General features: G+C 46.4%; 1 protein-coding gene across 3 annotated transcripts in view; it reads right to left on the minus strand.

The window, feature by feature from the left end:
* Positions 1 to 3,339: 3,339 nt before the first annotated feature.
* The window catches only part of FGF1 (fibroblast growth factor 1), a 103,918-nt gene continuing 91,798 nt past the window's right edge, over positions 3,340 to 15,459 (minus strand). For 2 of the 3 annotated variants that reach the window (XM_047778925.1, XM_047778924.1), the window contains 2 exons: positions 11,287 to 11,390; positions 3,340 to 6,578 (listed from right to left, as the gene is read on the minus strand). In XM_047778925.1, the coding sequence (XP_047634881.1) occupies positions 6,384 to 6,578; positions 11,287 to 11,390 (299 nt within the window). In that variant the 3' untranslated portion in view covers positions 3,340 to 6,383. The remainder of the gene's footprint in view (positions 6,579 to 11,286; positions 11,391 to 15,459) is intronic. The other variant, XR_007134639.1, reaches the window with a different exon arrangement.

The following is a 15,459-nucleotide window of genomic DNA, read 5'->3' on the forward strand; positions in this document are numbered from 1 at the left end:
TGCACAAATTGCCTGCCTACAGCTCCATCCCCAAATTCTGCAGCCGAGTGAGCCAAATGCTGAAATGGAACCCAGTTGCCAACAGGGAAGACCCAACCCTGCTTTAAGGCTGATGGAGAAGCACATCAAGTACCTGGGGAGGTTTTGCTTGTTGATGTAGTCAAATCGACAGCAGCGTTTTGCTGCTCAACATATAAATTTAGCCCATGTGATAGTAGGAAGCCAAGAAGGAAGGAAGCAATTTGGGAAATTCCCTCCTCCCCACTTCACAGACATTCTCAGACCCCTCAGAAGAGCCTCTGGCAGGGTCCTACAGTATATGCATTTTATAAAGCACACCCATCTGCTAGCTTCAGGCTGCCTGGGACCTGGTTGCTCTTTTGAATGGTCTGGCTCTGGTGGAAAGCTACCAGGGTAGAATATCGTGGTCAATGTGTCTGCCGCAAAGTGGGTACCCTGTTACAGAAAGTTCCCGATAGTCACTTCGTACATTTCCCTTGTAACTTGAGAGGATATCCGGTCAATCACTGGAGTCCAGAGCACCCGGTGTCAGATCCCCATGTCTCAAGCACTGAGCTGTCTGCCTAGATTTTCGAGTAAATTTTAGGTACAGTGGCAAAGGCGTCATTCTGGGGGTAAAGGGTAGGTTTAGGCAGCCAAGTCAGAAGGAGGGGTGTGCCCCTTTTTATGAGCCATCATTTCAGCTTTAATGCTTGTCAAACAAATCCTTAGTCATCTTGAGATGGAAAACAAAGAAGTCCCTCTGCTTGGTTGGGCTCAAAGATTCTGACTTTGAACTACTGCTCCTGAAAAGAATTCACGTTACTTTGTGAAAGTGCAGCTAGAGGTTACATCTTTGTTTAATGTATCACAGTGAATATGCTGACAACCATCTCAAAGCACTTCAGGCTTAGGATCCCCTCTCCTGCTTGCCCCACGGCAGGCAGAGCATCACTCAGAAAAATCCGAAACGTGATGACTGCATTTGTATTTGTCTTGTGTTCACCCATAAGAGGCCAGTTCTCAGACATCTGAACCCCCTCAAACATTTAGGGCATTTAGAATTATACTTTTTGATTGGTTCAGCAAAGATGGGAGTTTTTGAATCTCTGAATAAGATGCAGTCCAGAAGTAACGGCTTTTATCTTACGACTGAGTCATGAATGGTGTACTTTTTTTTTTAAGGTAGATGAGAGCATTATTTCCAGAAAGTGTTGGGGACTAGGGAATGTGCCCTGAGGCCCTGAGTTTCTAGTCTTTTCCTGGCTCAGTGCACTTTTCATGTCTGGGTTTAGAAATGGTTATGAAGTGGGAATTGTGAGGGCAAGAGAGAGCAATGACGTCAAGACCATCAGAGTTAGGGAGGGAGAGACCCTCAAGACCCAAGTGAGGGGTTTCCGTCATGGCTCAGTGGCTTAAGAACCCGACTCCTATCCATGAGGATGTGGATTCTATCCATGCAGTAGGTGAAAGAATCCAGCATTGCTGTGAGCTGTGGGGTAGGTTGCAGACATGGCTCGGATCTGCTGTTGCTGTGGCTGTGGTGTAGGCTGGCAGCTGCAGATCCAATTCGACCCCTAGCCTGGGAACTTCCATATGCTGCAGGTGTGGCCATAAAAAGAAGATTAAAAAAACAAAAGACCCAAGTGATGAGAATTCCATAGAAGGGGAGAGGGTCAAAAATCTCTGAGGCTCTGAGAGCAGAAATCTGCTCCAACCAGCACTGCAGGCAGTAGTAGGTGCCTGTGGGATCTGCATCCATGCATTCATTTTGCATGATTAGTAGCAGACTAGCTAAAAGAATCATCACTCCCTCCAAACAGATGGTTCCTGGGTAACAGGATGTCCTCTTAACATTATTTATTCAAGAACAAACCATGTCTTTGCAAACACTGAAGTCATAATACAGTATCCTCATAGGGTCTGGCCATCTTTGGGAAGGAGAATGATTGCATTAAGCCAGTGTTATTAATTGCAGTTGTGACCCCAAATGTCATGACCCCACTGAATTGATTTTTTTTTCTTTTTTGGACTGCACCTGTGACATATGGAGATTCCCAGACGAGGGGTTGAATTGGAGCTGCAGCTGCCAGCCACAGCCACAGCCACTCCAGATCTGAGCTACATCTGCAACCTACGCTGCAGCTTGCAGCAACTCCAGGTCTTTTAGCCCACTGAACGAGGCTAGGGATTGAACCAGCATCCTATAGATTCTAGTCGGATTCTTAACTCGCTAAGCCACAATGGGAACTCCCCATCCAATTGATCTTTGACCAGCACTTTTTAGTGGAATGTAATAGAAAAATCTTAGTGCATTTCATATACATAATTTTGTGACATTTTGGGTTTTAATTGTGTAAATGTTAAAGGGGTTGTGATAGAAAATGTAGTTCTTAGGATGGCTTGAGCTACAAAAAAGTAGAAAAATACTGCTTCAGGCAACTATTTATTTATTTATTTTGTCTTTGCAGGGCTGCAGGTGTGGCATGTGGAGGTTCCCAGGCTAGGGGTCCAATCGGAGCTGTAGCCGCCGGCCTACACCACAGCCACAGCAACTCGAGATCCGAGCCCCATGTGCAAACTACACCACAGCTCATGGCAACACTGAATCCTTAACCCACTGAGCGAGGCCACGGATCAAACCTGCATCCTCATGGATCCTAGTTGGATTTGTTAATCACCGAACCATGACAGGAGATCCATGCTTTAGGCAACTTTAAAAGGAAAAGGAGGGATTGGTTGTGATATGTAATTAGCTGAGTGGGCAAACACCAGCCAACTATTTTTTATAGATGCACACATGTGCATGTGTTTACGTGTTGCACATATGTGATCTGGTTCTGCCAGAAAAAAGCGTCACAAGATGAAAAAGTTTATTGAAGGAGATGTTTTTTTAATGTGATGATAATTTCAGAAAATCCAATGGGCAAACTTCTAGCCCCACATCAAGGCTTTGGAGATAGACGCACCTGTTGCTATTGACTTAAAATTATAAGTCCTTAGATTTTTTTTTCAGGTCACTATATCTTTGCCAAAGCACAGGCTGGTCAGATCTCCAATTGTAGCATAATTTCACATGCTACAATGAAGAAATAGTGTCAGCTGGGTTAGTTATGGTCCTTGGCTCTTAATGGGGCAAACTTCCTAAGGATCCCTTGAGAAGCATTAGTATGGCCTTAGGTTTCCAAACAAAATGAAAAATGTTTTTCTTATCAGCCTTAAAAGTTTCCTATCTGGTAACGAACTAGAAAACAAAGCAGCCACATCTCAGGGATGCTGGCAAAGTCCTTCCATAGGAAGATGCAACCCAGTGATGCTCAGAAACTCAGAGAGACATTGTCACCTGTAAGTGGAACATTTATTAATATTTTTAAGGTGCAAAAAACAGTGATATAAAATGACAGTCATCTTCTTCAGAGGTCTGCTTTGCAGCCCAGGAGCTCAGGAGGTTGAACAGCTCGTTCTCCAAGTCTGAGGACCTGGGCTCCGTCTCCTCCAATGCAAAACAAGGACCCTGGTCTTCAGTACCACGAGATGCTCCAGTCTGTTAAGTACACAAGGTTGGCCTGAGGAGGCGTTACCTATCCCCCCTTCCAAGGAAACAGATTCCTGCCATCTCCTCCTTCCCATTGAAAACAATCAAAAGCATATACGCTCCTGATGCTTTGTACAGAATGTCAGGCAACTCATAACAGCTGGCCTGGACATGAATCCACATGAGAGGCATCTGACAGGCAGATGGCTCCAGGACATACTCAGGGAGAGAGAAAGCCACGGGACGGCTCCGTGTTGAAGGAAGGAATGAGAGTATGTTCCAAACGGAGCAGGGAGCTGCCACCCCCTTCTTCTGACAAAGACCGAACAGCCCTTTTTTCTGATTTGAAAGCGGTTACCCTGACCTGACATGGTTCTGCAGTTGGAATGTTAGGTTTACCTTTTCCGTGTCCTCTGAAACTTCAGTAGGGGGATTATCTTAGGCTGGGGGTTGCTAATTCTTCCAAAAACTCTGGATTCTGGGACTTGCTGCTCATTCAGCAGGAACCTCCGACATCTCTGTTCTTACTTGACTGAAAGAAATGAATCCCCAGCATCTTTCGTCATAAATATGATGCCCTGGGAGAGAAGACAGCAGCAAACCAGACAGACAAGGTTCCCAAGGGCCCTAGTACCCAGCATGGTGCCTGGCACACCATTGGCACCTACACATTCCTGAACCAAACACACGAACAGCGACTGGGCCAAGGTGGTCAAGGTCACAGGACTATTTGCTTTCAATGCTTTGCGTCTCTGCAATCACAGACTTCCAGCTCGCTGTTAGCCACAGTATTTCATTTTTGTTGGCCAATGTCATCCTTGAATTTGATTCATACACTAAAAATCATGAGCCTTTATAAATATCTTGTATTTCCTCTCTGGGTACCTTTTCCTGGCCAAATCTTCATAGCAAAGAGATGTCGAGCCACATCGCACTAGCCCCACCTTGCCTACAAAGATTTACCCAAATAAAGCTTATCCAAGCTACAAAACCCAAAAAAGTTATGCCATGTTTGGCGGTACAAATGCAGAGTGGTATCGTTGGTGTTAGTTCAGTTCCGCACCTGCGCTGTCACTTCAACACGTTGGTGTTCTCCTTCCTTCCGAAATACAGCTCAGTGACTGAGAAATTACCTTTCAATTAACAATGGCTTCCTTATAAAACACGAGCTAACCCTCTTATCACTTCTAATCTACAATTACGTCATTGCTTAAGAGTCCCCGTTTTCAAGGGGTAATTGTTAACAGCACAGTGGAAAACAGAAAAATCTCCTTTCATAGGCAAATGTAGTCTAAGGAGTAGATAATTGAGCTTATTATACATTATTATCATTCTCAGTGACTGAATGCTCTCTGAACTGCCTTTGAGCTACCTACTTTTAAATGTGACGAAAATGTACAGGCTCACAGTAAATTTAAATGGCTTATTAAATGTCCTCGCATGGCAACAGTATCATGTCAGAGATGAACAATGTTTCTAAGTAGCTAGCCACTCGGGTCAGGTTTACTTAAGCAGGAAGCGTGTTTATGCAAAGTCACCGGAACTCAAATGGCCTCTTGGGAAAAGCTGTTTGCAAGGGTTTAACATTTTCGAAGGATGCTTTTGTGTATCTTCTCAATGGGCATTGTATAGGCATTGGGCCAAAGCGCCTTAAAGCCATGCTCCCAACACAGGACACAGGCAGAACTGCTGATGCTGCCATCCCGGAGTGCGGGAGGATTAGAGGGGTATTGAAGGGTGTGGCTGGGGATAGTTGGTGTTTGAGCCCCTTTCATTTTAACACCTGGAGACCTTGTGGTTTACATAGGGTGGGGGTGGGGAGGCAGCATCTCCAGCGCCTGGGAGGGAGCTTATTAGAAATAGGGGAAAAAACCCCGCCCAGACCCACTGAACCAGAATCTGCAGTCAAAGGAGATGTCTGCACACTGCCCCGGTCCCAAAAGTCTCTGCCTCCTGGTGGTCAGGCGCTGGTCATGGCAGCCCTTTCTCTTTGCCTCGCACTTCTAGAATCATCCTCTTAGCTCATTTCCCCTTCCTTCTTAGCCCTCACACACCCCCTCCCCCAGCCCGAGTGAATTCGCCAAATCTTTGGTCAAGAACGCACTTCTGCTCTGCACCTGACCTCCTCCAGGGGCTTCCTGCTGCTGAATAGCCTTGGGGATCACATCAACTCCCAAGGCCGTGCCTTCCTTCCGCACTCCTATGCCTGAGCCCCCTCCTTCTCAGCTCTGGTGCCTGAGCCGCCCAGGTCGTTTATTGGGCATTGAGATCCTGTTCTTCTAAGGCATCCACTAGAACCCAGCCTTGCCTTGTTAATCCCTTCTGTTCCTGAGAGGGGATTTCATCATTCCTGTTTCCACCCATGGAAAGCTGCCCTCCTCTAATGCTGCCACAGGCTTCTCTGCTCAGCTTCTCAGTATTGAAAGGATGACATGGAGTCACGCCAGACATCTGGGGGACCCTCGGGTGGGGTTTACTCTGAGGAGGGAATTGTAGGCAGTTACCTCCTCACCCACTTGGCGACCCCCAGCTCACATTTCACTCGGCCCCACCTTTATGTTGAGAGCCGCAGCTGGCAGCGAATGCCCAGAGGCAGCTGGATTTCCAAACCAGACCCGACTGGCCAGCCAGTAGGCCCCTAAAAGCCATTTGGTCCCTCTGTTCCAAACTGTGCCAGGGTGAAGGGCTCTACCAAAAAAAAGATGAGCTGGGCATTTAGAAGCGAGTTACAAATTCAGGCTCTGTGGGCCAGGGCTTAGCGCAGCCAATGGTCAAGGGCATCATCTGGGGTCACCCGGGTGCAGACCCCTCAGGCTCCTCCAGCGTGGTCAGCACCCAGGTCATTTCTTTAATCCGAGGATACTGGCAGGGGGAGAAACAGGATGGCTTTCTGGCCATAGTGAGTCCGAGGACCACGTTTGCAGCTTCCATTCTTCTTGAGGCCAACGAACCAGTTCTTCTCTGCGTGCTTCTTGGATGTGTAGGTATTGTAATGGTTTTCCTCCAGCCTCTCCAGGAACAAACACTCCTCACTGGGTGTCTGCTAAAGAAATAAAAGCAGAAGAGAGTGGAACCATGAGTGAGTGATTTTAGACGGAATACCTCTGGGTCTTAGCTGTGTGACCTTGGGCAAGTTAGTGCAGCTCTCTGTACATCACTTTCTTCTTCAGTTACATTGAGAAAACAATAGAGCCTATCTCAGCATAGCAGTGAGGACTTGGAACAGGACCCAGCGCTTCATGAGGCTTCAATGTACATCTGCTATTATGTAAGCTCCCCTCACATCTGCTGTGTTCAGGACCCTAGAGTCTCCCAATGGGGAGATCCTGAATGACTAAGCCTTAAGGGCAGGGCTGGGTAGGGCTGGGTCTTTTGTCTCTACGAAGGCCTGGCACCTAGGCCTGACCATGAGAAAGGACCAAAATGAGTAAAAGCAGACTGTGGTGCAATGGGGATTCTTAAGTTCAGTCTTGGAGAATAAATGAAAACCTACTGATTTCACTGGATGTCCTGGTGATTTTCACTAACAGTATCAGGGTTTTACTTCAGTGTTGGGATGACCTTAAATGCTCGCACGAAATGTAAAACTTAAAGTTTTTTTTTTTAATGAAAATTGCTTTATTTTTTTGCTACTTATTGAAAGAGTGGTACTTGTAAGATATCACAACTTAAAAAAATCACCTGAAAGCCCACTAGCCCAGATATAGGCACTTGTTAACAGTGGATGGATATCCTTCCTTATGGCTTTACATATGACCACACAGAGAGACATAGATAAGACTGTGTGCACATAGACTCAGGATGTTATCAAAATGGCATGTTATATCTGCTGTTTTAAAAGCAGACAATAAACCTATTGAAACATATTTAATCTCACTAGCAAGAATATGCAAATTAAAACATGACTTAACGTACGTTGGCTGTGGTATCTGCAAAGAGTAAAAAAAAAATGTACACGTCACAGTATTAGTAAGAGGGTGGGAAATGGGCTTTCACATGCTTTTGGTGAGATAAACTGGTGGAAACTTTCTGAGGAGAGTTTGACAATACATATAAAAATGTAACATGTGTTACCTTTGACTCAGCAATTTCACTGCTAGGAATGGATTCCGATAGGATAGTTGAGCAGGTGTAAAACTGTATTTTCAAGGATGTTCTAGAATTGAACTACTGGATATTGGAAGCAGTATAAATACCCATGAGACGGTGATGGGTTAAATGGAGAGTGATACATCCAAACAGTGGAATCCAATGTACCTGTAAATTTATTAAGCTGCAAAGATAGCTTTGACATATTAAATAGCACAAGTACATTAAAAATATCTACCAACAATTACTTTTTTACTCGGAATTCATCTGTTTGAGAGGAATCCCAGTTCTTTGAACTTTCTGTATGTCAAGATTTTAGAATATGTTCATTATATTTGAATAAAAAAATAGAAGTATTTTTAATTTTATTTTTTTTAGGGCCACACTTATGGCATATGGAAGTTCCCGGGCTGGGGTCAAATCAGATATACAGCTGCTAGCTTACACCACATCCACAGCAACGGCAGACCCAAGCTGCCTCTGACCTACACCACAGCTTGTGGCAACCTCAGGTCCTTAACCCACTGATTGAGGCCAGGGATTTAACCTGCATTCTCATGGATGCTAGTCAGATTCTCAACCTGCTGAGCCCCAGTAGGAACTCCAAAAACAGAAGTATTAAGTTACTTTTGCTGTAGGAGTTCCTGTCATGGCTCAGCGGTAACAAACCTGACTAGAAGACCATGAGAATGTGGGTTCAAACCCTGGCCTCGCTTGGTGAGCTAAGGACCTGGCGTTGCCATGAGCTGTGCTATAGGTTGGAGTTGTGGCTTGGATCCAGAGATGGAGTGGCTGTGGTGTAGGCCAGCAGCTGCAGCTCAGATTCAACCCCTAGCCTGGGAACCTCCTTATGCTTCAGGTGCAGCCCCTAAAAAGCAAAAAGCAAAAACAAAAACAAAAAAAAAATACTTTTGCTATATAGTGACTTCACTCCATTTCCAAGTCATGTGATCTCTATATTATCTCTTCACCTGCAATGGTTAGTGTCACCCTTTCTCATGGTTTCCAATCCTCTTGTTTATTCTTTATTTGTAAGCATGTTTTGTCCATTAGGCTGTCAACCCTCCTGAAGGAAGAGATGGAATCTTGTCAGCCTGTGTCTACCCCCTAGACCCGGGGCCTTGCAGATAATAGGTGCTCACCGGCTAGGCGATGAATGTAATTTGATTCTTGAGATCACGTAAAGCATTCGGTAAAGTGGACTTTGATTAGTAAGGAACCATGCGACAGGAAGTATTCTGCTCCTTATTCATCCATAGGCTAATGCAGTGACAACTGGGTGAGACACTCAGATCCTTTTAGAGCAAATGGGGCATCGGTGTGATATTTAATTAGGTGACTCTGCTGCCTCTGGAGGAACTTATCCAGACATGACTGTTGGATGCTCATTGTTGGGGGGGAGGAGGAGACAGGGAGTTTGGGACCCGTGTGGGCTGCCCACTCTCCTGCAGGGAGGACTCACCCCAGGACGCCCCTCAGTGGGTGCCAGGTCTGTGTGTGACGAAGCTGAGGACGGCCACATCCCCCACCTGAGGTGTCTGTGACACTAGAGTGGTTGACACACACACACAGAATGGCTGAGTCACAGGCTGAGTCAGCAGGCCCGGTTGGAGATGCTCCATCTGTCTCTCACCCAGGATTTGTCAACGCTTATGATACACTTTGTATGGTGCCACAGGCCTGGGGATTAAAGTTGATTCATGCCTATTGTTTTATAATTGTTTTCTTCTTTCTATTTAGCATGTTTTTCCCAGTTACATAGGTGACAGATGCCCACTGTAGGAAATTGGGAAATACAGAAAGGCATTCATGTATTATAAAATCAGCCATTCACCACTCCCAGAGATAAAGATATCTTAGGTTTTAGAGCCTTTCATACTTATTTTTTAAAATACATATGTCCTTTCTACACACACAGATTTGCATCAGGATGGGTGAATACTTAAATTGGTTAAGAGCATCAGGCAGACATCTGAGGTGTTTTAGAAATTCTCTTTATCGATGAGAGAACATGAAATTACTCAGCATCATATATTAAGATGACCCTGTGAATATTTCAGGCGCCGCAGTCTTGTCCAGGACTATAGTGGGAGAAGGGGGAGGTCTGGAGCCTAGAGGAAATCCGATCGGGGGAGGGTTCTCCCTCAGATTTTCACGCAAGAGAAGGTTTTAATAAACAGTGGAATTGATGTAAAGGAGGAAAAACCATAAGATTGTAAGTGTAAGCTCAGAAACAATGAGGGTTAGGAACTTGTAAACTGATTGGCCTGTAGCTACCACTGCTGTGCCAGTGGGCGGGTTCTGGGCATCATCTGACTCTTCTTGGATGTGTGGGTATGTGGTTGTTATCACCGATTACTGCCCCTGTTTCAGACAAGGCTGAGCAGGTGAGCAGCTTGCCCAAGTGGCAGAGGTGTGAGATTTAAGGGCGCATCTGAGATTGAATGATTGGTCTATTGATTTTATTATCGACTGGAAGACCAGGCCTTAAAAAAAAAAAAAAAAAAACTTCTCCCTTAGTAGCAGTCAATGCCTTGTTCCAAACCCTTTCAAGTTGTCCAAATCAATCGCTATTTCAGCAGACAGCTTACTAGAAGCTACCCATTACTCGGATGGTCTGTCTCCTGAGCCCTAGTGGGCAACGTGAAAACAATGAACGCAATGAGCTGTGTTCACATCCCAGCCTCTGGCTGAGGTTACAGCTTCAGTTGGCAATTTGACAGAAATTAAAGGGAGCCCCAGACTAAAATCCCCCCCTCGCCCCCACCCGCTGGCTGCCTTTTGTTTGACATCTTCAGGAATGGAAGGAAAAGGATTGGGTGAAACCTTAATTTTCAGTTGTGAGGCTACCGAGAAAGGATCATCAAAATCCAGAAATAATTTCAAAACCTGTGGCCATTGGCTTCAGCCCTCTTTCCGTTCAAATTGTTTCCCAGAGATACCAATAGGGACCAAATCAGATTGCCGCTATTCTCTTCTTTTCTCGGCAAGATCAATATGTACTGAGTCAAACACGGATAAGCACTAACTAGGAGAGGGATGCGACAGGAGATGAGAAGGACTTTAGCGAATAAACTCTTAGACTTTGCTTCTCCAAAGGGCAGCGATGTGGCTTTTACATCTCTGCACCCCCTCGGTACCCAAGCCTATTCAGACACAGGAAATATTTGATCAATCTTGGTTGAATGAAGTTATTAAACGTTTTATCCTTTTAGGTGACCCTTCCAGAATGAAAAGCTTATTTCCCCAGTTTGATGCATAATGTATCAACTGCCAGCATCTGGGCTCTGCAATTTTTGTAAAAAAGCTTAAGAGACACAGCGATATAGCCTACCATAGATGCTCAAGAAACATTTTTGGAATGAATGAATGCAGCAGGACCAGGTATTCTGGAGTGAGTGACTACAAAAGTTACTAAAATTTCAATCCATGTTTTCTCTGTGTCTATGTGATAATACACTGGAGTATTTTGAGAGAAAACTGCAAGAAATTCTTTTATGTTTGTGCCTAAAATAAGGCAGGGTTAAGGGTGGGAATCCTGCTGGAAAAAATAACAAACAGAGACTAATTGATGCTTTATAGTTTGCATCACTCAGTGTAACAAGATTTCTGAAAACCTCAAACCTTGGCCGCATCTGGAAGCGTGTCAGCCTCATACTTACTGAGCCGTACAAAAGCCCGCTGGTGTCCATGGCCAAGTACTGGCCGGTCTCCGTACTCTTTATATACACCTCCCCCACGCTTTCCGCACTGAGCTGCAGCTGAACTGAAATAAAAATAACATGAGCAAAAGTAAATAAACACGAAGCTTTTGCCGATAGGGCCTGGCGGCCAAGACAGTGAGCCATGGAAAATTCTACTCATTCATCTCACAGAGCCCTCAAGGATGAGCCTCAAATTAATCACAACACAGAAACACAGTTCCTTTTTCTTCACCCTCCAAAGAAAGCTGTCTACTGGGAATCGTGTTCTCAAGGAGAGGAGAGATGGTGGCAGGCGCCCCCACCGGGCTACCTTCTTTGGTACAAAATGACCCTGAGTGCACTTGGCAGGGCGTGGGTGGGGGCGGAAATGGCATTCACTCTCCTGGCTCCATCACCACGGTGATTGTGGGGTACTGTAGCGTGGCAGCCAGCCAGGCTGAGGGTGTTCAGCTCAGTTATCAACCTGCTCCAGTGGGGGTGCCCTTTTATGGCCCGGGCCTTCCTGGCGTGGGAGCTTCCTGTGGACACTGTTACTTGTAAAAATCTGATAGTGTTATTGTCCCAAATAGAGGAGGTTCCCAGGAAGTTCGCTTGCTTGGCACCCAGGGAACTCAGGAAGCTCACCCACCGTGAAGGTCAGTCAACTCCCACCCTCTATGGCAAACCCTCTGGCTACTGGAAGAGGGGAGAGCCTGGCTTCTGAGGGGGGAGAACAGAGCAGCACCCTGGGAGGGGAACACTGGTTCTCACCTGGGGACGACTTTGCTCTACAGCCATGTCTGGAGACACGTGGGGTTGTCCCGACTGGAGCGGGATGGTGCTACTGGCATCTTGTGAGCAGAAACCAAGAAGACTGCTAAACCTCCTGCGATGCCCAGGGAAGCCCTTCCCAACAAGGACTTAGAACATCAGCTCAAACATCCACATGCCAAGGCTGGGAAACGTTGAGGTCAAGGGCAAGGACTGAGATACTCTGAGTTACCCCTCCTGTTTATACCAACTGATGCTCCTGGGGTGCCTTGCCCTCTGCTGGATACCTCACTGGAGTCCAGCTTGATGATTGCTCATTTGTTCGGGGGCTCTGGAGGGAGGCGCTTAGAGGCTTTCTGTTTGTGCTTTGAAATGCATTCCGGACCCTTAGGAACAATTGCTTTGGTCTCAACGATTGCGATGAGGAGTGAAATCTATCGAGCCCTCAGTAGCTCTCTGGGAATCTACTGAGCTCTGTAAGGGTCAAGGTCATCAGAGGCCAAGGCAGGGGTGCTGGAAGGAACCCAGGGCTGTCACCACCACCTCCAGACCCCTCATTGCTCGTCCTTGTTTTTAGTTTTCTGTTAATTTCTATGAATCAGAACTATATTCTCAGGTTTCAGACTTGGACACACAGAAGAGTAGAGAATGGATGTCTTCCTCCCGCCTCTCCCAGGTTCCCACTCCCACCGGAGGGATGTAGGGCAGGTGGGACCCTTCCCCATCCTCCGGGAACATTCTCCCAGGGGGACAGAGCCTAACGAGCAAACTCCTCTTACACATATTTTGAGTGTGTCCTTCTAGAGAGGTTTTATGCATGTCAGAGAAATGCACGTTTTCTCCCTCCTGCCATTTGTTTTCTGCACCAATGGTTAAGCTACCATTCAGCTCTGTATCTTGTGTTTTTTGCCTAACAACACACTGGAAATCTTTCTACTTAGGTACTGCAGGAGTTACCCTCCTGCTTTTTGCCCGTTGAGTTATGCTCCATTATGTGGCAGCACCTTAATCGTGTAACCACTTCCTTATTAATCCCCCTGCATCTTCTCATTTCCCTCTGTTTTCCATATCTTCTGATTCATCGCAAGGATGACACATGGTTCCATCACTCTTACTGAAGATGCAGTTCTCTTGTCCTTGGAAGTCTTTGCTGTGGAGACTCAGGGCCTCCTCTGGCTTCCCCTGGGAGGTGGAGTCAATTTAACTCACAAGAAAACTGGAAGCCACCACCTCCTTTCCCGCCCACCCTCCTAACTCCAGGGAGTGCCAGGAGGTAGTCATGAGGGCACAGGCCAGAAGGGTCACCCCACTTGCTCACTGAGTCACTGCTCTACCCCCACCTGCACACACCGAGCCCTGCTCTGCCTCAGGATCTTTGCACCTGCTCTGATCTCTAGCTGGTACCTTCCTCCCCTTAATATGCACGGAGTTGGTCCTTCCCCTCCAGGCCTCTGCCTAAAACCCCTCCCTCAGGGAGGCCTTCCCCACACAAGTCCTTCCACCCCACCCTGGGACCCCAGCCACTCTAGTCCCCTCGTCATTGTCTTTCTCAGTCCCAGTTTGTCTCCTTTGTGGCATTTCACATAATGTACACTGTCACTGAGCATTTAGGGATTAACTCATTTACATCTGCTTCCTCAGAGAAATGCACATGTGGAAGAAGGGTGGGGGTCTTATCTGTTCTCTTTCCCTTTTGGTCTCTGGTGCCCCCTCCTCAAAGTGCCCTGCGCTCTGGGGCAGCTGATGTGTGTTTACAGAATGAGTGGTGTTAGGCTCATCTTGGCAGAGGTGATTCTCTCCATCCATCAGTGAGCTGCACATGTTGAACTGTGTTTCCAGTAACACTTGGTGGAATGAATAAAACCGGGCTGAATTGAGAGTTGTAAGGCTTTGTCACCAAGCAGCAGGGTGGGGCTGTTGAGCCTCAAGGCCACTGTCTTCTGGTTAGTTAAATGGGGGGGGGGGGACCTTTGGATTCAATCTCTAGAGTTTTTCAGCTCTAACCATCGAGAAACCAAGTCAACAAATTGAATTACAGTGCTGTATGCAACTGAAGATTATTCAGTCACAAAAAAGAATGAAGCGATACATGGCCAAACCAAAACCTGCTAAATGAAGAAGCCACACACAAAGGACCATGGGTCATATGGTCCCATTTCTATGAAAGGTCCAGAATAGACAAACCCATAGAGACAGGGTTAGTAGTAGCCAGGGGCTAAGGAAGGTGAGGCGAGAGAAGGGGAAATTGTGGTAAGGGGTGCAGGCTTTCTTTGTGGGGGTGGGGGATGCAAGTTGATTACAGAGAGGGTTGGTCAAATCCCTGAATATAAGAAACCTGAACTGCATCCTTTAAATGAGGGAACTGGGTCATATGTGAACTTAGCTCAAAAAAATTGTTTTTTTGGAGTGCTCTTGATTTTCCTTACGCTTTAGGGTTTTTAGGAAATGTTCATACACATTTTTGATCTTTTGCTTAGCATAATCCTGTATGTTTATGGGAGACCAGAGGAGGGAATACCTGTTTACAGACCACCTCCAATGCTGGCTTCCCTCTTGGTATGAATAGTGTAAGATGAAAGCGTTTGGACGCCAGAGTCAAGCTGCATGAAAGCAAAACCTGGCTCTGTCTGCTTGGCTCTGTATGAGCTGTGTGATGACCAGCCTGGTCAGTTAGCCCGGTTTCCTTCCCTGTAGTGGTAGCACCTGCTTCGGGAAGTTGGGAGGCTGAATGGTGGGACACCCGGCAGTGTCCAGGACTGTTGGCATCATTTCCACTGTGTTTGGCTGACCCCATCACCCCTCACAGCGTCCCTTGAGGAGGGTGGCCCTGGCTCTACCCTACAGATGAGGAAACGGAAGCTTTGGAAAAGCATACTTCATCCAACATTATACTTAGAGTCCAGGGCAAAGCCTTGACCAGAACCCAGGCTTGACTATTTCAGGTTTCCTACTTTTTCCTCTGTTTCACATGATATCTTGAGTTGCACTTGCAGGAACGATGGTCCAAATCAAGCCATAGTCCCTCCCCTTCTCGGTCCCCCCTTGGGTTCAAGGTCAGACAAGTACAAAATGTCAAGTGGCCATCTAGAATCCCTTTTTGCGGCCATGGGATGGACAGACCTTAGTCACCTGGGACTTCTTCCCACATACCATCCATTGTAATAGGTATTTAGTCAGTCACGTTATAAATACAATAGAAATCTCAAAGGCCAAGTTCTTTTAGGTAATCAAGGAAGTTTTTTTGTTTTTGTTTTTGTTTTTGTTGTTGTTGTTTTTTAGGGCCGCACCCATGGCATATGGAGGTTTCCAGGCTAGGGGTGCAATCGGAGCTGTAGCTGACATATACCACAGCCACAGCAATGCCAGATCCAAGCCGCGTCT

Source organism: Phacochoerus africanus, chromosome 4 (genome assembly GCF_016906955.1).
Source record: "Phacochoerus africanus isolate WHEZ1 chromosome 4, ROS_Pafr_v1, whole genome shotgun sequence".
NCBI classification, from domain to species: Eukaryota; Metazoa; Chordata; class Mammalia; order Artiodactyla; family Suidae; genus Phacochoerus; species Phacochoerus africanus.